Raw genomic sequence first — 20,584 nt, 5'->3', positions numbered from 1 at the left:
GGGGGCCACCATTTGTACAATTTTGAATCCATACCTCCCAGGAATGCTTTTGATCAAATATGATTGATATCCAGTGCACAGTTCTACAGAAAAAGTCGTTTGTAGCAATATAGCCAAATTGCCCCCTTTTGGCCCCACCCCTAAGCCCCCTGAAGAGTCAGCCCCAACATTTGTACAATTTTCAATCACCACCACCTAGGGATGCTTCCAGTCAAATATGGTTGATATCCACTTGTTCGTTCCAGAGAAGAAGTCGCTTAAAGCAATATGGGCAAATTGACCCCTTTTGGCCCCGACCCTCAGCCCCCTGGGGGGTCAGCCCCACCATTTGTACAATTTTGAATCCCCACCACCTAGGGATGCTTCCAGTCAAATTTAGTTAAATTCCAACCTGTGGTTAAGAAGAAGAAGTCGTTTAAAGTAATTGTTGACGTACGGACGACGGACGCCACGGTATAGCATAAGCTCACCTTGGTCCTTTGGACCAGGTGGGCTAAAAAGCAGCAAACTTTGTTATAATTATCAGTCAATACATTTCCAATTGACATATGTATCAGCGTTTTATAATTATTAGTGTCTCAACTGTGATGGTTCCACTATAGCTATTAATTGGCATCAATGACCTGTTAAGCTATGAAGATTTAGAACAGTTAGGCCAATATTAATTCATTAGCGACGGTTAGTTTTGGACGCAGGCACCTCTATTGGACTAACCGTCACTTACACCAGCACAAACCTCATTCTGCTGCTCTGGCAGTTTCATATTGTCAAAGATCCGGAAAACAACTTGGAAAAGGTCTTTCCACCAATGTTGTTGGAATGTCTCGCCATACGTCTTCATTATCTCAAACATCACTGTCAGACCTCTGTAAAACATAACCTACAAATGTCTTAATCTGTTTAAAAATTATGGCCCAAACAAACAAAAACAGGGAAGACACTATAGGCGCAATACCTAAGTGTGCCATTTATAGTTCTACCTGTTCTAATATTTTTTTAGGTCAGCTGATAGTTTTCCTGCAGAAGTGATAAATCATCATAATGTGCCAAATTTTCTGCCAATACCATCAATTTACCTGGTCCGGACATCCAATTTACAACGGTTAATAACACAGGAGAGCTCGAACAGGACAGGGAACCAACCCTTCACCCAAACCCGGTCCTCTTCAGGAACATTGATTTCATCACCAGCATGATCACGGAACATCTAAAACAAGACATAAACATTATGTATTTTTCTACCTTATTCACAGTAATCTGGTGTCAGAAAGGATCAATTGAATTTGTGGACAATATAATTGTCTCAGGTTATCTTATGTTTATTTTTGATACTATAGGATTTTGAGCAGTCCAAACTCTGACATTAATATTTTTATCAATCGAAATACCCCTATATATTACTATGAATGAAGGTAAATGTATAAATAGACAAATTAATATTAACATCCAGAAGACATGATCACCTTTTTTTGCTAAATATGCTAAACCAATCAGGTCCTAGGTCTGCATTAAAGAGACATTTGTAATTTGACAGAGAACCTATTTTCTCCTACACTGCTGTATCAAACAATGATCACTTCAACTAACAGCACATTATTGTCAACACTTCCAGGGTTATCACCATTAAGGTTTTTATCCTTATATAAATCTGCATTGATTGGGGATGCTGTTTCTGATGTACATAGATACAGCCTTGCCATTGGTCACTCAACTTACATGTGGTTTTTCTGCAACATATTTGGCACAGTTCCTGATGAGTCGGATTGCCTCCATGCTAGTGTCTGGGAATGCCGCGTTACACGCAAACTCCGACAGACATTTCACAGCATCTTGGAATGAGTCTATCACAGCCGCAAAGTGTTTTTCAAATATACTAGCTGTAAAATACCAACGAAAAATATACTAGCTGTAAAATACCCACGAAAAATATACTAGCTGTAAAATACCAACGAAAAATATATACTAGCTGTAAAATACCCACGAGAAATATACTAGCTGTAAAATACCAACGAAAAATATACTAGCTGTAAAATACCCACGAAAAATATACTTAGCTGTAAAATACCCATGAAAAATTTACTAGCTGTAAAATACCCACGAAAAATATACTAGCTGTAAAATACCCACGAAAAATATACTAGCTGTAAAATACCAACGAAAAATATACTAGCTGTAAAATACCAACGAAAAATATACTAGCTGTAAAATACCCACGAAAAATAAGTGAAGTGGTTTCCAGTCTAAACTTGAGAAGTTCTATTTGTAAAGAAAGTTATTTTTAAAATGATAACTATTTTGTAAACTTGATTTTTTTGTCAATAGAAATATTCAATTCTTTTTGACATTACATTGAGATACCATAACAATATAATTATTACATAGAAAATACAACAAATGAATGCAACTTGTTCAAAACGGGACATGCACTTTTCAATTTAAGACTTTCATTTTGTATTTGAATCATAAGTTAAAATATCAATCATATGTTGAATTTTTGACTCACAGATAATTTTGCCAGTAGTTTGGAATGCCAACTCTACAATGCCCTCGTCATGGTCAGAGGCCGCAAGGTGAAAGACACTGAAGATGTTTTTCCAGCCTGAGCGAATGTTTCCCGCCTGGGAATTCACCATCTGGGCGACACACCTCACAACCATATCTCGTATCGTGGGAGATCTGTTGTAAAATATGAATTATTAACTTGTAATTTTGGAGCTTTGCAACTTCATATAAATTAAACAAACATAAAACCATCATGATGTTTAAAATCTGTTTCCAATTTATAAATGTCTGATATTTATATTTGGTATTGACATTCATGAAAAAGGAAGTTACAAAGTTCAATAAGGCGAGAAATTATTTGTCAGTGATTTTTCAGCCTATATAAATGGTGTCGGGTACTGATCCCATCCCCAATGAGATGTCATCAAAATAATTCCCAATTACCCCGCTGAAATTCCCAACTGGTCATTGTTTTTGCGTATAGAATGCAAGTCGTCTGCAAATGCTTAGCTGATCATGAATCACTGAGAAATATGGCGTCGTCTCACAACGGCAAATACTACGCCAAAAAGATACGGCTATTGGACAGTAAGGGCTCCAAAAGCCTGCCTGATCTCATTAAACGCAAAAATCCACCACAGACGTTATTAGAAGCCGTGCGTACCGGTCTGATTCCTCTTGTCGAGACAGAGCCGACGTCAGTATCTCCACAAAAATCTAGACCACAAGACCGCAACATAAGGCACATTTATCCATGGATATTATACAATGTATTGTTGCTTCATACTTCTTTGCCAATTATGAATTAAATTCTGTGCTACCCTTAAACAAAACCTGAAGTCCTGGGATTTGGTAATTTTTTACTGTAAAAGCCCTTGTAACACAATTATTTTACCCCAAAAAACATCTGTTTTCGCGTTAAATTTTCCCAATTTCCAGAAAAGTATTTTTTCCCAAAATAGCCTGAAAAATCACTGCTTGTTGACTGGTTTTAACTAATCCTGTAAATCTCTGCTTGTTGACTGGTTTTAATTAATCCTGTAAATCTCTGCTTGTTGACTGGTTTTAATTAATCCTGTAAATCTCTGCTTGTTGACTGGTTTTAATTAATCCTGTAAATCTCTGCTTGTTGACTGGTTTTAATTAATCCTGTAAATCTCTGCTTGTTGACTGGTTTTAATTAATCCTGTAAATCTCTGCTTGTTGACTGGTTTTAATTAATCCTGTAAATCTCTGCTTGTTGACTGGTTTTAATTAATCCTGTAAATCTCTGCTTGTTGACTGGTTTTAATTAATCCTGTAAATCTCTGCTTGTTGACTGGTTTTAATTAATCCTGTAAATCTCTGCTATGATATGATGCATACTTTGATAATGATAATGTACATCGTCAGATGTAAACATTTTCAACACATTAGTTTAACAATAGAAAGTAAACAACCAAACAGATGAAGTACTTAACTTAATAAATAAGGAAAGCAAAATAAAATTCAAAATTCACAATTCCAATGAATTCCTCTGACTGAGGGATTTTTTTTGGGTTGGTTGGGTTTAGGCAAACAATCAGTGTTTCATTTTAGGCTTAAGCAAAACCAAAAATCCATGAAGAGACGGACATCTTTTGATTTACCTGTTTCTTTTCATGATATGTTCGAAAGGCCTGAGGAAGTCTTTCTGGAATCTAAAGTTGGCAAACTCTCCCTTCTCTATAAACTTCATAGACAGCTGGCGAAGGGAATCGACTGCGAAAAACACTAGGTCTTCATTAGGGTTACAGCCCACCTACAAATCACGAGCAGAATACATCAAGGAACATATTTCAATATAGAAAGGGACGTGTTTTCTTAAGCAAGTTTGTAATTTAATACATCACTTTAAAGTTAATAACATAAAATGCATATCAATGATTTTTTCATTCTCGTAAATTTGTTTGCCTTATACTTAGCTGTAAATGTCATTTAATTTCAAACCACAATAAGCAGTTTAAATGGAGTTTCTATATGACATTAAAGTAAACTAATTGCAGGGGACCAGAATTTGGGAAATTTTACCTGAAATTAAACAATTTTTTCAAACTCTCTAATAATAAACCTTTTAATGCAAATTTTGCCTTAATGATACAGCAGTTAGAGCTGTCCGACTCTGGACCTTAATGACACAGCAGTTAGAGCTGTCCGACTCTGGACCTCAATGACCCAGCAGTTAGAGCTGTCCAACTCTAAACCTTAATGATACAGCAGTAAGAGCTGTCCGACTCTGGACCTTAATGACACAGCAGTAAGAGCTGTCCGACTCTAAACCTTAATGATACAGCAGTTAGAGCTGTCCAACTCTGGACCTTAATGACACAGCAGTTAAAGCTGTCCGACTCTGGACCTTCATGACACAGCAGTTAGAGCTGTCTGACTCTGGACCTTAATGACACAGCAGTTAGATCTGTCCGACTCTGGACCTTCATGACACAGCAGTTAGAGCTGTCCGAAAACATTTCATCTCTCATTTTTTCTAATTTATCAAACTTCAAAAACAAAAAGTGGATCACAGACAACATATAATAAATGTCTAAAGGTTTCAGACATAAATTTCAGGAGTCCTATTTAAGATAATGAACTTTTTTTATGCTACCTTAGCTGTAAACAACAGCAGCCTTGCGAGGACAACTATTACCTTATTGAAGTGGTCACCAAGGACCTGCCAGATCCGAGACCACTGCAGCCTGATACGCCCCATGTTATAGTAGGAGATCTCCACGATCTTGGTCAGACTGAACATGCGTGGGTGGTTGACATTGGCTAGCTCGTCTAGTGATACATGACAAAGGGCATGTGTGAACGCCACTGCAAAATAAAACAGACAACATCACCAAACTGAACTTACATTTCAGATCTGTTCAAGATGCTCTGATCTTAATAATATAAAAGGACTAGGCCCAAGTGTTATGAACACTCCTTAATTTATGGAAATTCCTTAAACTTATAGGACAGCATTAGTAAAGTTGTAAAACATTTCCTTTAATGAGGATGATTCTCAACTCAACTATGCTTTCCTCTGGAAAAATTTAATCTTACTGTTCATGAAATTAGAGTCAGGGCCTCTTTCATTTCCTATCGCATTTTCAACTGTTATAAGAAATAGGGACTGACTTAGTATTCTGATATAGTTTTCTGGTGACTCTTTGAAAAAGACTTGAGTTAAAGGTCAGTCACCAATGAAAAAGTAATATCTGAAAGCAGATATACCCATCATCCAGGCTGTATACATTGTAGAAATGGCAGAATTTCCAATTAAAAGTGAAAAAGCTGGATATGTAACATGCATTGTGATTAGTTGATTAACCTACCAACAGCGTCCCCGTCCAACCTGACAGATCCTGTAAAGATGCGGTCGACAGCGACCACCACGCTCTGCGAACTTGTCTCGCCCATCTGTTCCTGGAGGTTTGCTAGTCTCTTAGAATCCAGGCCTCCCCGCGCTATCACTGCAAACAAGGTCACAGGATAATCATACATGTTCTCAGAAACAGTCGTTTCGAATGGTAAATTTCTTGAAGTCCAGATCTGCAACCATGCTCATTATGACAGGTAGTTTACAGTGTTACAGGCTGTGAGGTCAACAAGTAAAGACTTGCAAAACTAGAACATTTCAATAGTAATGGCCGTTACTTTGAGTACCGAGTTGAAGACAATACTTATATTTTCTTTGCTACACCTGCTTCTGTAGAATGGTAATTATTAATCACTGGACATTTAACATAGTTAATGCAATACCAACCTTCTGGGTCGAATGCTTCAATCGGGTGTCCTGCACTGTCTACGTTACCACGGCTATGATGGTGGTGTGCTGACCTCGGTTTGACCCCTGTGCCAATTAGTTGTGCTAGTTCTAGTTGTGATATACATCGCAGAATCTGAAACATCAACAACACTACATCATTCAACAAGTAGAATACTGAAACATCAACAACACTACATCATTCAACAAGTAGAATACCTTCGTTAAGGCTTTAAATTCTGTCTATTTCTGCTAGTTAAAACTAGAAATGTGTAAGACCCGGATGTCCTGCTCCCACACCTTAGACCTAAGGCAAGGTCACAAAGGTCAGGGTAAAAAACATCATGTAACTTGGTGCACACACAGAGGAGCACTCACATATGAAATTGTGTGACAATAATTACAATAGTTAATCCATATCTGACCTTAATACAAAACCTTCACCAAGGTCAATGGATGAAGGTCACAGAAATGACATGCATCATGCTTATGCATAAAGGCATATAAGCATATGAAGGCACATAAGCACATGAAGTTGTATGATTTTAGCAGTAGTACTTAGTCCATAACTTACTTAAATGACTAACACTATATGCCCGGTGGCACTTTGTGGAGGGACATGAAAATGAAAATGGTTAAATCCCATTATGGCTGGCACATTTTATGTTTGCTCCTGGACATATTTTATCCTATAAAGAACTGCATATGTTTTACTCCTTCAATAGTAGAGCAATATATTTTATATACATCACACAAGACAAATATATGTATTGCTAAACATACAAAACAATTACAGTACACCAATTCACCAAAGCAGTCAAGATAACCTTACCTCAAGCCAGGACCTGCCCAGGTAGTTTCCATCAGTGTGAGCAACAGATATGAGGGTTTTAATTGTGTCTATGTTCTTGGTCTTCATTTCCGTCAGTGGCGATGCTGCGGTCAGGAGTGTAAACCTGGCTAGGGCCTGTACATAGGCGTCTCTCTCAATCTGAGGGCAGAATCAACATTTTATACTGCTCAGTCAGGGTTCATTTTTGAGAAATTTGTGTTGATCTTTCTAACGACATCACAGGCTAGGTAGAAAGTACTGGATGGGCTAGTAAATGTTTATTGATTCTAGCATTGTATCAACCGACTTAACTTACAGACATTGTAGAATATTCTACCAGTAACTTCTACCCAGTATGCAAGAAAACACACTACCTACCAGTCCCTATCAAACCGTTTTTTGGAAGCACACAGTACACTACAGGACAAGACATTACAACATTAATAAGAGCATTGTATACAGGTGCATTCTGTAAAACAGAAATCCCCTTGTTTGGAAACATTCAAATTGTATCTCTTTATACTGATTGGGGTGTGGAGATTTTTGTGTAGTTAATGGCTCTGAAATCTATATAAATTCTAAATATCTATAATCTGTAAAAAATTGTGTAACAATATTTTTATGCCAATTTACCCGATGCAAAAAAAGCGAGCATTTCCGCATCATACACTTTTCACTATCTCTAAGTAATATGCCAATCAGAATATAGCATACTAATTATGAAAAGCTCTTACTCAACTTAAAACTTAGCCCTACTGTTTGTATGAAGTAAATGCTGAGCAAGTTTCATCAATCCTAAAGAAACTTAAGGAAGTTACTGGGCAGAAACAAAAATGTTACCGCTAACTACATAGGCCTTACCATAATAAATCCCATCAATTTTTATACAGACACATACAAAAAGATTTCAAGTCTCTACAACTGAATATTTCGTAACAGTGCAGTAAACAAGATTTTAAAATTGACCTACCTCCATATGAAATATACAAGCTATACGAATTGCACATCGTAGACCGTCCAGACAGAGACTGGCTATAGTGGTGTCATCACAGTCCTGAAGTCCGACACTGAAAGCTGCTAAGTACGGTGTCCACGCCATCTATAAACAACAGTAAAATTATTTACAGATGTACACCTGACAAGAGGCATAAGGGGCCTGGATATGCTCACCTGTTTTAAGTGGCCTTTCTTTTCAAACTTCCTAGCACTATATTTCAGCAAGCTACTGGCAAAAGGATTTCATGACTCTAGGCCTTTCTAGTTAAGAAGTCAACTGCATATTCCAACAAACTTGATCAAACTTCAATAAGTGCAGTGCTTATTTTACATGTTGTCAAAGTTTAAAGCATGATAAATGCCAAATAAGATTACCTCTTAAATTTGTATGTTTACACTAAATAATGAAAGACACCCGAAAAACACAAAAATCCGAAAATTGCATTTTGTTTTAAAAGAAACTTAACGTAACACATTGGTACTTAATTTCCTAAAATTAAAAGCCTTCTCTGAATTTACGACACAAGCAATCAGGTGAAGCATTTCTTGGCATTACACTTTCTTTTTTTCATTATTTGCCTGTCCTTTTACTTATCTTCTGTTTTACCTTGAACATAGGTCGCACATGCTCCAGGTGTGTGGCACTGGTGAAGTTTGACGACACGTGACTCACACTCTCCATGAGAGCCTTGGCTGTGTGGGCCATCTGTTCCATCTCCAGGTTATACAACAGGCGACGCTGCTTGTCACTCGTAATGTCCTCTACAAATAGTCAAACCACAATTGTATCAGTGGTACATGTCATGCTGATAAGCCTGTCTACCAGACAACTTTCTATATATCTTCAACTCACCCTGATCAGTATGAATCTCATGAGCTATTCTATACCCCCTTCAAACGTCCTTAATAAGCAGCATTTATCCTAGAGGATATTCTATGTAACAGGATCACCCTATGCACTATTTCAATCATTCATTATCAGAGCCTTCAAATATCACAGGCATTCACATTCTTAAAAAAAATAAAAATCAACGTTTCTTTTTGAACGAAAAGAAAAAGTATAATTCAATCATGATAATTTACAAGAATTAATAAGTCTTTCTTAAAATAAAATTTGAACACATACACCACCATGAGAGGTCGCATTGCTCTTCAAGATAATTGAACTGTTAGCACTACTCTTTAATTATTCTATGCAAATATTTGTGATTTTTTCTTTAAGTACCAGCCAGCTATTCTAGATACGAAGATAAAAGCTGGTGTATGAGGGTCACAGAAAGTGCCTCCTTATATTTCTGTCTGGAATAATACTTACAACCAATTGTTTTATGTTTTTATATGACTTCTTCAGAGAGGGAGGTTTGTGCAGTCTTTTCGCTGTCTTTGTGAAATGGTTGTTCAGTACCGTAATCTTGTTATGATTTTACATTTTTTTAAATTTATCAAGACAATTTAAATAATTTAACTTTATTAGAACATAAAATACCACCGTGTGGTTAATTGAAACAAGAGGCCCATGTGCCTTAACGGTCACCTGATATATTTATACAGAGAGTTGATTATGTTTTTAACATAACAGAAATATTATTCAAAGTGACAAAAAAACAATAAAACCACCTTATTCAATATCTAGCTACAAACAGATTTAAGACTGAAAAGTATTTGAAACTAGCACCTCTTAAAGAAATTTTAGCACACCGACTCCTTTGGGCCCCACTTTACAGCAAAGTATCAAACTGTCAACTCAGGGCTATAATTTCAAAGTATCATTTGCCATTATAAACCATAATAAATTTTGCCCCCCCCCCCTCCCTCCTTCCCCAAGGGGTAAACGCGAGATCCTAGGGTTATAAACCTTTAGACCCTTCCATCTATGAAGAGTGTTTGATTCTACCATATCTGGGTCTTTGAGAAGAAGATTTTTGAAATTTCAGTCAATTCAATCCTTTTTGGCCCCACCCATCAGCCCCGGGGGGTCACTCAGGGCTCATATGTGCATACTATCAAATTGCTACCTAATACTGATAATGCTAACCTAAATTGAATTACTTCCAATGGAAATTAAACCAATGTTGGTCCAAAATGTGATTTCAAGAAAAGGGTCAAGAAATTCACAATTTTGGTAAAACACCTTAAGACCCTTCCATCTATGAAGAGTATTTGATTCTACCATATCTGGGTCTTTTGAAGATTTTTTTTGAAATTTTAGTGAATTTGACCCTTTTTGGCCAAGCCCCTCAGGCCCCTGGGGGCTAGGGACCAAATCAGCCACTATTGACCTTGGGCCATGGAAGGTTTCTGCAAAATTTCACTGAAATTGGCTCAGGGGTTTTGGAGAAGAAGTCGAAAATGTAAATTGTTAACGGACGCACGACGGATGCCGGCTAAATGGCGATCGCAATAGGTCACTTAAGACTTTGTCTCAGGTGACCTAAAAAGAAGGAAACATTACCTCTGTTAAAATCAATAATCGTATGAAATAATCTTTTTAATGGATGTTTTCTGATTCATTTAAATTGTATTATTTTTATTAACACAATCTGTAAATAACATCTGTTCCAGCATTTGTTTGGAGTCAAAATATGCTCATTAAAAGAACATATCAGAATTTCTTGAGCAGTAGATAATCAACACAACATACTAGCAACTGAAGATGGGGCTTTGGTCGAGCCCGACACCTTCATTTTGATCTCGTTGCCGGCGATCTCGTCGTAGATGGCGGAGAGATACTCCTCTGGGAGGTCCTTACTGTCGTTGATCCCCCGGTTCATCTTGATGTACTGTTCTTTCTTCATCTTAACTTTAACCTGACATAATAAAACAGGTGAAAAATTACAAACACGAGGGGAATAAAAAAGCGAACTCTCCTTAAGGAATTAACTGACAGTCTGGAGGTAATTAAAACAAAGTCAGAGAGGACTCTAAGATCTACCCCTGACCGCCTCAAAGTAGTGTGACCACCGACTCATTAATCTCGAAGGATGACCACCAAAATGTTATCAAGTGCAGAACTTGATGTTATCATACTGTGATGCAAACATACAATTAACTTGTAGGGAGGCTTTTGAGATATCTTGTACACAAGTGTTTTTTTACTTCAAAAGCAGTCAAGTGTTGATCCTTTAACCTTAATGGACGGCTACCAAATCTGGGGAAGAACTTGATGTTACCATAGCATGGTGTAATAAATGTAAACTAAATCTGGGGGAGAGGGAAGGGTGTGGAGTGGGATGATAGGGGATAATGGAGTACAGAGTATAAGGTGAAGGGGAGTTGAAAAGGGGTGGGTTGAAGGGAGGGTTGGGGGGAGGAGGTGAACTGAATCAAAATAAAAGAACGATGTGTAATGAAGGGGTTAAGTGATTGCTGAAAGTGAAGGGTACATACCTGGGAACTGTGGAGATCTGTGGTCAACATTATCACAGAATAGGCTAACACGTAGGCAGCATCAGCAGTGGCGAAGATCTCCGTACTGTTGTAACAGACAACACAGAAACAGGGAATGATATAAACAATTCAGGTTTATGCAACAGAACTACAAGACTGTAAATGACACTAACAAACATAGCAAGTTCTGAATGACTGAGAAGCGTCCATTAGGCATTGAATACCTTAGTCCAGGACTAAATTACTTAATGTACACATGTACAGAGCTTCATGATTGTGTCTTTGTAATCTTCACTTTAACTCCAATCAATTTAACAACCCAGAATGTACTTCCTAATCCACTATCAGTAAGACATGTAACCAGCGCTGTTATTCAGACTTAACAAATAGGCGATAAGTAAGGCAATTTAAGGAATGGTGAAATAGGAAAGGAGTTATGTTTCCAACAAATTTCCCTATTAAATAAATAAATGTGCCATAACCAAATATAATGAAACAAAAGATTCTATTTTAGTATTCAAAATTCCCTCATCCCAAAAAGTACCCACATTTAAAATTGGCAGCTGTAGGTGACAGAGTATATGAGATATGCTTAGGATAAAGGGATACATGGTGAACAAAGGGACACAACTCTATATACTGGGATAGGAGACCTGATTTCATCACGAGCCATTCAACCATCCCATGAGATATTCACATTGAAAATTTGGTACTTGTAGGTGACTTCATATAGGATATATCTCAGATGAAGTGATGAACAGACTGAGTGAGTGAAAAGCTATGGTGCTCTTTGGTATTACCTGTGGGGATCTAATAACACTACACTACCCTGTCCCCCTCCCTTCATCTAGTCATATCGGGAAAAGCACTTATCAAGAAAGGGAAATCGATATACAGAAATCTATGAAACAAACTGTGATTCTATTACAAAATACTTACTTTGTGTTGCACTCATAAAACCGAGACGCAAATTTTTCCATAAGCCTGTCTATTTTCTGAGCTTCGCCTGGTAGCCGAAATCCCTCCAGGAACCGTCGAAGAGCAGGTACAAAATCCATCTCCGTCAAATCCATCTGATCAATGAATGCATACATCACTTCTTTGTTGAGTCTAGAATTCAGAAAATTGAATAAAATACTTGATCCTATCCACAATTGTTAGTGGTATTCCAATCACTCTAGCCTGATCCAATAAAAAGGCAATAGTTAAAAGTACTTCCTTCTTATCTTTGAAAATGATGTGTAGATTCTCTAGTACAACCACTACGGGTGTAGGCTGACCTAAAGTTGTTCAGACATGCCACGCTGTAGCTTCTTGTTACTGTGCACTCACACAATACGTGTAACCAAAGCGAGTTTGATCGCCTATTTTCGTTTATTAGCGTTCCAAATAGTTTGACTGGTTGGATCATAATTGGATCACAATTATACAAGAATTCCACGGGAGTAGATGTGTAGCCTGCTCAGCGCTTTTAGTAAGAAAAGTTTTGGCTGGAGTTATCGCGTAAACAGATATGCCAAAACGCAAAAAGTTGAAACTTGACAGAAAATCCCGTAATATATGTTGAACATTATTATGCCAGACCCCAATCCCAATCGTTGTAGCATATCTGTATTAGAGTTTTCATGCCCAGCAATTTTATGTATGGTTATGGGGTGGGGATCCCAACTGTTTCCAAGCTGTGACTCAGAAACTAGGTCCCTAGGGTTGTGGCCAGACCCTGGGGTCAATTCTAATATCATGACTGCATTCGTCTCTTTATGCCCAACAATTGTATAAATAGTTTTGGGGTGGGGATCTTAACCATTTCGAAGTTATGACCTAGGGGTTAAGTCTCAAAGAGTAGGGCAGTCCCCAAGGCCATCCTGGAAGCATATGTGCATTCATCTCTTTATACTCAGCAATTGTCTATATGGTTAAAGGGTGGGGATCTAAACTGTTTCCAAGCTGTGACTAAGAAACTAGGTCCCTAGGGGTTCAGTCAGACCCCAGAGTCTATTCTAATAGCATGACTGCATTCGTCTCTTTATGCCCAGTATTTGTATATATAGTTTTGGGGTGGGGATCTCAACCGTTTCAAAGTTATGGCCCAGGGACTATGTCTTCAAGGGTGGGGCCAGACCCTAGGGCCATCCTGGAACAATCTAATTAAAATTTTATCTTCACATCGCTCCTGTTTACTGATATGTCGCGTTGAAGATCTAACAACATCCCGTAGAGGGTCATGTTCAGGCGACCTTTGCATTAACCAATCAGATGAGAGCTTACGCATTTCTGTAAGTGATGATGTAATGATTTCGGAACACACTTGCTATGATAGAAGACCGAGAGGTGTCAAATGAGCATCGAAAATGGCGGCGCCCATGACACCACGCCGTGTCTATCTTCAAGACAACGTTTGTACAATTTTTGGATTTTGCTTTGAAATAAGAGAGACTTCCTCTTCTGGTGATGTTGTCGTTTAAAAGTTTAACAACCTGAAACTAAAATTTACCAATGACAGGCTTCGCAATATCCAAACAATCACTGGACCAGACAAAAAAGGCTACGAGGTGTCTGCATTAAATGCTACAGGTCCTGCTTTCTGATTGGTTTAAAGAAAGAGTTATGTCGCGTTTTGATTGGCTTGTTATAAATACGATAATGTATTCATGTTGACCTCTGACGTGACCCTCTGCGGGATGTTGTTAGATCTTCAACGCGACATATCAGTAAACGGGAGCGATGTGAAGATATAATTTTAATTAGATTGATCCTGGAAGCAAGTGTGCATTCTTCTCTTTATACTCAGTGTCAGCAATTGTGTATCTGGTTATATGGTGGGGATCTCATCCATTTCCATGCAATACATTTTTTTTGGACCCACCCCTTAGCCCGGGGGGTCAGCCCCTTCATTTGTACAATTTTGAATCCCTGTCTCCCATGAATGCTTCTGACCAAATATGATCGATATCCATGGCATACTTCTACAGAAGAAGTCGTTAATAGCAATATAGCCAAATTGCCCCCTTTTGGCCCCAGCCCTCAGCCCCACCATTTGTACAATTTTGATTCCCCACCACCTTGGGACTGGGATGCTTCCAGTCAAATATGGTTGATATACATCTCTTTATTCCAGAGAATAATTTGCTTAAAGCAATATAGTCAAATAACCCTTTTTGGCCCCATCCCTCAGCCCCACCATTTGTACAATTTTGAATCCCTGCATCCCATGAATGCTTTTGATTAAATATGATTGATATCCAGTGAATAGTTCTACAGAAGAAGTCAGTTGTAGCAATATAGCCAAATTAGTGGCTTAGTCCTTCAGACCCGGTGAGCTAAAAATGAAAAAGTTCATGCATTTCCAGGTCTGCCAGGCTTTATCTAGACTATTTGCATTAAAGAACAACCAACCTACTGTTGGATCCCACAGGTTGTCAGATTACACAGGTTTCACTGAACTTCTGCAAGTCCTGAATCTTAAATGTAATAACAAATAATTTTCATTATAATCATCACATAACTCATATTGACTTCACTTACTTTTCATTTTCACCTAAGAAATCACCAAGAACAGTCTGAAAAAGAGAGAGCAAAAAGCGGTTATTTTCCATTGAAGTCCAATTTCAGAATTACTTTTTTTATTATTCAATGTAATGCTCCACGTTTGAACAATGCAATTGGGATTATTTCCATAATATTGTAGAGAAATGATACTGGATAAAGTCATGATCATATTTAAAATAAATTTTTGAAGATATTTTCAAACCACCTTGCATCGATCACCTTGTATTACTATCAAAACTGTAACCTTAAAGTTGACTAAAATTCAGCTACAGGCAAACACTCAAAGTCATTCAAAAGAACCTGTTGAAAAATGTAAACACATTTGACCTCTGTGACCTTGAAAGTCAAACAAAGACATACAATTGAACAAAATTTATAGTCCTTCATCCCATAATGCAACTTGCCAAATATCACCACTCTATACCATTTGTTTATTGTTAGATGCACAAACTTGATAGCTATTCATTTGAGCATGCTAGTGTTCACATATTACCATCCTTGGCATTTTGGTTATTAAGAAGAGGTCATTTGAAGTTTTTAATATATTAACCCCTGTGACCTTGAATATAATTAAAGTCATTCATTTGAAAATACCTGGTAACCCTTCATCCCAGTATTCTTCTGGCCAAATATCATCACCCCAGGCCTTTTGGTTTTTAAAAACAAGTTGTTCAAAGATTTCAACATATTTGACCACTGTGACCTTAAATATTGGCAAATGTCATTCATTTCAACAAATGTGATAGCCCTTCCATCATCCTAGGCATTTTGGTTATTCAGAAGAAGTTGTTTAAAGGTTTTATAAGACAACTGACCCCTGTGACCTTGAATATAACCAAGGTCATTCATTTAAACAAACGCCGGACGGAAGCTGTGTCACAGCAAAGCTCACTTAACCCTTTGGCCAGGTGAGCTAATAACCACATATCTTACAATAAATTTTGCTCACAACAGTTAATTTAAGACCAATATACTTTCTGAACAACCTTATCAAGACGTTCATCGGAGTGGAAGAATTCTGCGAGATCATCAGGAGCCGTGCCCAGCATGCCCTGCTCTTGTAGGTAATGTAAACCTTTGTAAGGCTTCTTGTTGAACCTAACAAAAATAAATAAATTCTTTAAAAAACGTTTTAATAGAAATTAAAAAAAAAGGATATCTGATTTAGTACAATCCATTCCACAATAAAGATTAATACGTAAGACAGAATTAAATTCATCTTTGTTTGAATTGTGACATATTTCATTGGAAAATTTACATGGATCGGCATTAAAAGCATTGCTAGAGTTATGGAGCATGATTTGTGTATTGCTGCTCACATTTCTATGCCTGCCTCCATGATCTCTTTCTGTTGTTTGATGCTCTCAAACTCTTCTGGGTTGTCGAGGGACAGACTAGGTGCCTGTGAGCTGCTCGTCGAGTTGATGGAATTAATACTACCATAACTTTTCATTGTGCTGTTTCCAGAATCATTGTCTGTATCATTAAAAGGCTTGCTTTCTTGACCTGTAAATTATATCACAGTTATGTTTCAATAAACATTTGATGTCTGTATCATTCAGAAGCTTCTCATTGTTGCCGATAACTCTCTAGAACATTTAAGTCTTGTAAGTAAAGAATTTTTTTATGGTTATAATATCTGTTTATTCGTGCATGAAATACTATTTTTCGTTGGAAAACAACTGACTTTTCTGAATTTTCTGGTAATCTGGCTTGACTTGGTATCAAGAATGACCCACAAAAGGTCACTAAGATCTATCCTCAATTAGTAAATGGACAGGGCGACTCACCTAGATTGGACTGAGAGTGAGGGTTGATATACAAATCTTTACTCCACTCCACCATACACTTCAGTATCGACACAAGACATTCTAGACCCTTGATACGAATACTCTTCTCCTGGTTTGGAGTGGCACCTGAGTAATCAGAAAATTTGTATGTAAATGTATTTATAATTCACAATTCACATACTGTATTTGTTGAAAAATATTTTTGAAGCTATTTGCAACATTTTTCCCTGTTTGGTTTATCTTCAAATCTTTTCTACAGTGTGTAATATGATATGAAATTAGAAATTATAATTAATGATTTGAAGAGATAATTTAAGTGTGGTACTTACCTAAAGCCAGAGCATGTCTGCCTTGAGCAATCTTTGATAAATCATTAACTAGGCGTTCAAAAATATTGGCTAGTGTCAAGTCACAATCATAGTTGAGATAGATATCCACAACACACTGGGCATCTGTCCAAACAAAACATTTATGATACATTAGTGGTGAATAGCGCTATCACCCTTCACCAAGGTGACTTGGGTTTCATTCCCAGATTATATGTGGAAACATACGCAATGGAGTCTCCTACTTGACCACATAATTGCATTTTCTCATGTACTCCACTTTCCCCTACATATCAAAAACTCCTGCTCATTTTCATCTGGGCACATAAAGAGTGATTAATATTTCTATTGATAAAATTTGTTTGATAATTATTGTAAAAGAAATCAGGTGTAATTTTCTCATCTGGCTAGATACATTCACCAAGAAAATGTCTCGATGATTTTTTTTAAAAAGTTTCAAGTTACTAGGTCTCAATGTTTTTTTACAAAAGTTTCAAGTTCCTATTTTTAGCATATTAAAGTTAATTTTAAATATCTTATATTTATTAAAGCACACTAACAAATATCTATGTCTAAGCATGTTACTAATATCTAGGTTGAGCATACCTGCACATATCCTGGTGAGTGCTTGTATTACCATCCATTTGTGATCAAAGGAACTGCTGTTGGTCTCTAGGATTGACAGGAAGATTTCCTTAAAGAAAACCTAACACAGAGAGGAAACAATATTATACCAAATACAAGAAAACATGATTGGCACAAGAAAATGAACTATAAAGGATGTAACTGTGTCAGCAAGAGGTGAGGATTTCCATACAAAATAGATACTGAAAAACATTGTTTTACCACAGTTTAATAATGTACTCCATATCACCCCTATTAAGTCATCTTCTCTCTGAAAATATCATCATTTTCTCATCTCCACATGGCACATCTCCCACAATGATTTGAAATACAAAAGCATAGGTTTTTAGTACCTAGTAACTTATCTTCTAATTTCATTTCAGTTCTAATATAATTTTTAAAACTCTGAAAAAAGAAAAATAGAAGATAAAGTGACTTAAATTAAAATGACCATGGCCCACTTGTATAAAACATCCCAAAGTTGAGGAAAATCTCAGCAATGTATTGTCTATGGGAGATCTTAGACTTGAGGAAATCTCAAGAGTTGAGATGGTTTATACAAGTGGGCCAAGATGCCCAATACCTATGAATAATGTTAAATATCAATCAATTTGTGTAATTACCTATTTAGAGTACCTACCTCTATCTGCATTTTCAGGTATTGTTTGAAGTTGGACAGGAGTGCTAGAAATATAGCCAAGGAGAGCTCAAAAACCTCCGGTACAGAGCTGACCCCATTCTTAGACAGTGCCACACACAAGTACTGTTTAATGGCATTGATAAACATCTCGTTAGTCTGGAACACCGGTCCAGCGTTCTGAAGGATGGACAACAGGAGGCGCAACGACAGGATCTTAGATCGTAGCTCATGGGATCTGTAATGGAGAACAATTTTCCGATAAAAATTCATTAGATATTTTAGACAGTCGAATTTGAAGAAATACAAATGAAAATAGCATCTGTATCTTGGCAGTGTTTGTAAGAATTATGGTAAAGAATGAGATTTTATCAATGATGTTCTCCAACATAATGTAATCATGCGATGAGCACATACTTTGTGTACATACAATAAAGACAAGGGGTAGTCTGGCTGATTTGTGATCGTCAATGCAGGCCTTCAAAGTACTTGCAAAGACATTTCACAAACAACTTTGGTCCATCTGGTCCAACATTTTGAGACGTTCTGAACAAAACCTGCTCATGATTTCTTTCTTAACTTTGACATTGTGAATTCTGTCTTTTACTCTTATTCCTATAATATTTTTTACATTCCATTCATTACTTAACAAGATAAGTCTTGAATTTATAAATAACTTTACAATATATGCAAATTAATGATAACTTTAACTAAATAACAGATCTATAAATGAATTAACAGAAATGGTAAAAAAAGAAATGGTAAAAACATAATGCCCCAGCTACATTGTTGGTGGGGAATATCATTATAACATACAAGTTAACTTCTAGAGAATGGTATTCAATGCTTACTTTGGGTCTGGGGGACCATCAGCGAGCGGCTTCATGCTGAGTTTACACAGGCTCCTAAACACGAGAAAGGCGTCCTTCTGTAGAATGTGAGAGAATACTCCCTGAGCCATCTCCTGGCCCTCCTGGCCTTCGAGGACATCTCCATCATCACCGTCCAGCTTGTTCAGACCTGACATCATCACATTCATCATGAATACGGAGAAATGTTCATCATGACATGAATAATGAGTACAGAGAAAATGTAATAAGACTATGGGATTATAAAGGCTTGGTAATCTTGCACAAGCAGGAAATTATACATTCCTATATTCCCAGTAAACCATGACTAGAAAATCTAACATGCTTAAATTTAACTACACTAAAATAAGTTAACAGATTGTATCTACTGCCAGCTGAATGATATTAAAAACTTTAGTTATACATTTTTATTTTTATTTTTTAAAACTCCAGAACCATTACCAAAAGAACCAATATGTTCAGCAGTTGGAACGACATGCAATTTAAAGTGTTTGTTTCTATAAATTCACTAAACTAACACTACTGTTAGTGTAACCTAAATGAACTACAGGCTGAATACATACAAATTGTTGAAGTTAGATGTGTATTTCAATTAATTTTTAGATACATTTATTTTTTTGATAATGTGAACAAAATTACTACCCAATCTTCACAATCCTGCTTTCATTTTACTTATCTCACCAAGTCAAGACAAGAAAATTAAGAAATTACTGAAAATATTCACCTATTCACAACTAAAAAAAATCCAAATGATTTTCCCTGCTTGTATGATTTTAAAGTAACTCATTTTTGTCTACTTAACCAGACTTAGATACAGTCATACCTGTCTTTACTGATATCAAGATTGACTGAATCGTCATCAGATATGAAAGTGTGTCTGTAATACCAGGGTTTAGACAGAGAAACCAGTGTTTGCCGACCAACTAAAACATGTCAGTTACATTGAATGTCGCTTAAGTCTGGTGTTGGTTTCAATGAAGATCTCCTTTTTTCTCCTCGAATGGAATTTGCATGATATTTGCTTTATATGTTAATGACCTAGCAAACAAAGTAAAATTAAATAAGATTTGTGTAAATCTGTGTATTATTTCATTCATGCTTTCAGGTGATTAAGTGGATTAAGTAGATTAGATTACGGTTTGTTTGGATTAAGTAGATTAGATTACGGTTTATTTTTTATACTGTAAGTGTGCATATAATGTCAAGCATTCTCCTGCACAAAGCATTACAACCTGAAATTTCCTTAATTTCTGGAGTAAAAAGATCAGACTTGTGTTAAAAGAATCACTACATGTAAACCCAA

General features: G+C 36.8%; 1 protein-coding gene across 5 annotated transcripts in view; it reads right to left on the bottom strand.

Moving 5' to 3' along the window:
• The window catches only part of LOC110456645 (brefeldin A-inhibited guanine nucleotide-exchange protein 1-like), a 50,917-nt gene that overhangs the window by 15,002 nt on the left and 15,331 nt on the right, over positions 1–20,584 (bottom strand). For 4 of the 5 annotated variants that reach the window (XM_021507492.1, XM_021507494.1, XM_021507495.1 and 1 more), the window contains 22 exons: positions 19,264–19,432; positions 18,416–18,650; positions 17,758–17,857; positions 17,155–17,277; positions 16,826–16,951; positions 16,355–16,541; positions 16,022–16,133; positions 15,012–15,046; positions 12,426–12,596; positions 11,487–11,571; positions 10,741–10,906; positions 8,707–8,861; positions 8,074–8,202; positions 7,104–7,262; positions 6,272–6,407; positions 5,841–5,978; positions 5,168–5,337; positions 4,131–4,282; positions 2,504–2,676; positions 1,717–1,877; positions 1,077–1,207; positions 737–866 (listed from right to left, as the gene is read on the bottom strand). In XM_021507492.1, the coding sequence (XP_021363167.1) occupies positions 737–866; positions 1,077–1,207; positions 1,717–1,877; positions 2,504–2,676; positions 4,131–4,282; positions 5,168–5,337; positions 5,841–5,978; positions 6,272–6,407; positions 7,104–7,262; positions 8,074–8,202; positions 8,707–8,861; positions 10,741–10,906; positions 11,487–11,571; positions 12,426–12,596; positions 15,012–15,046; positions 16,022–16,133; positions 16,355–16,541; positions 16,826–16,951; positions 17,155–17,277; positions 17,758–17,857; positions 18,416–18,650; positions 19,264–19,432 (3,143 nt within the window). Of the gene's footprint in view, positions 1–724; positions 867–1,076; positions 1,208–1,716; positions 1,878–2,503; positions 2,677–4,130; positions 4,283–5,167; positions 5,338–5,840; positions 5,979–6,271; positions 6,408–7,103; positions 7,263–8,073; positions 8,203–8,706; positions 8,862–10,740; positions 10,907–11,486; positions 11,572–12,425; positions 12,597–15,011; positions 15,047–16,021; positions 16,134–16,354; positions 16,542–16,825; positions 16,952–17,154; positions 17,278–17,757; positions 17,858–18,415; positions 18,651–19,263; positions 19,433–20,584 lie in introns of all 5 variants that reach the window. The other variant, XM_021507493.1, reaches the window with a different exon arrangement.

This window comes from Mizuhopecten yessoensis, unplaced genomic scaffold (genome assembly GCF_002113885.1).
Source record: "Mizuhopecten yessoensis strain PY_sf001 unplaced genomic scaffold, ASM211388v2 scaffold8811, whole genome shotgun sequence".
NCBI classification, from domain to species: Eukaryota; Metazoa; Mollusca; class Bivalvia; order Pectinida; family Pectinidae; genus Mizuhopecten; species Mizuhopecten yessoensis.
Note: the sequence above shows the minus strand (reverse complement) of the source record. Positions and strands in the feature narration are given on the sequence as shown.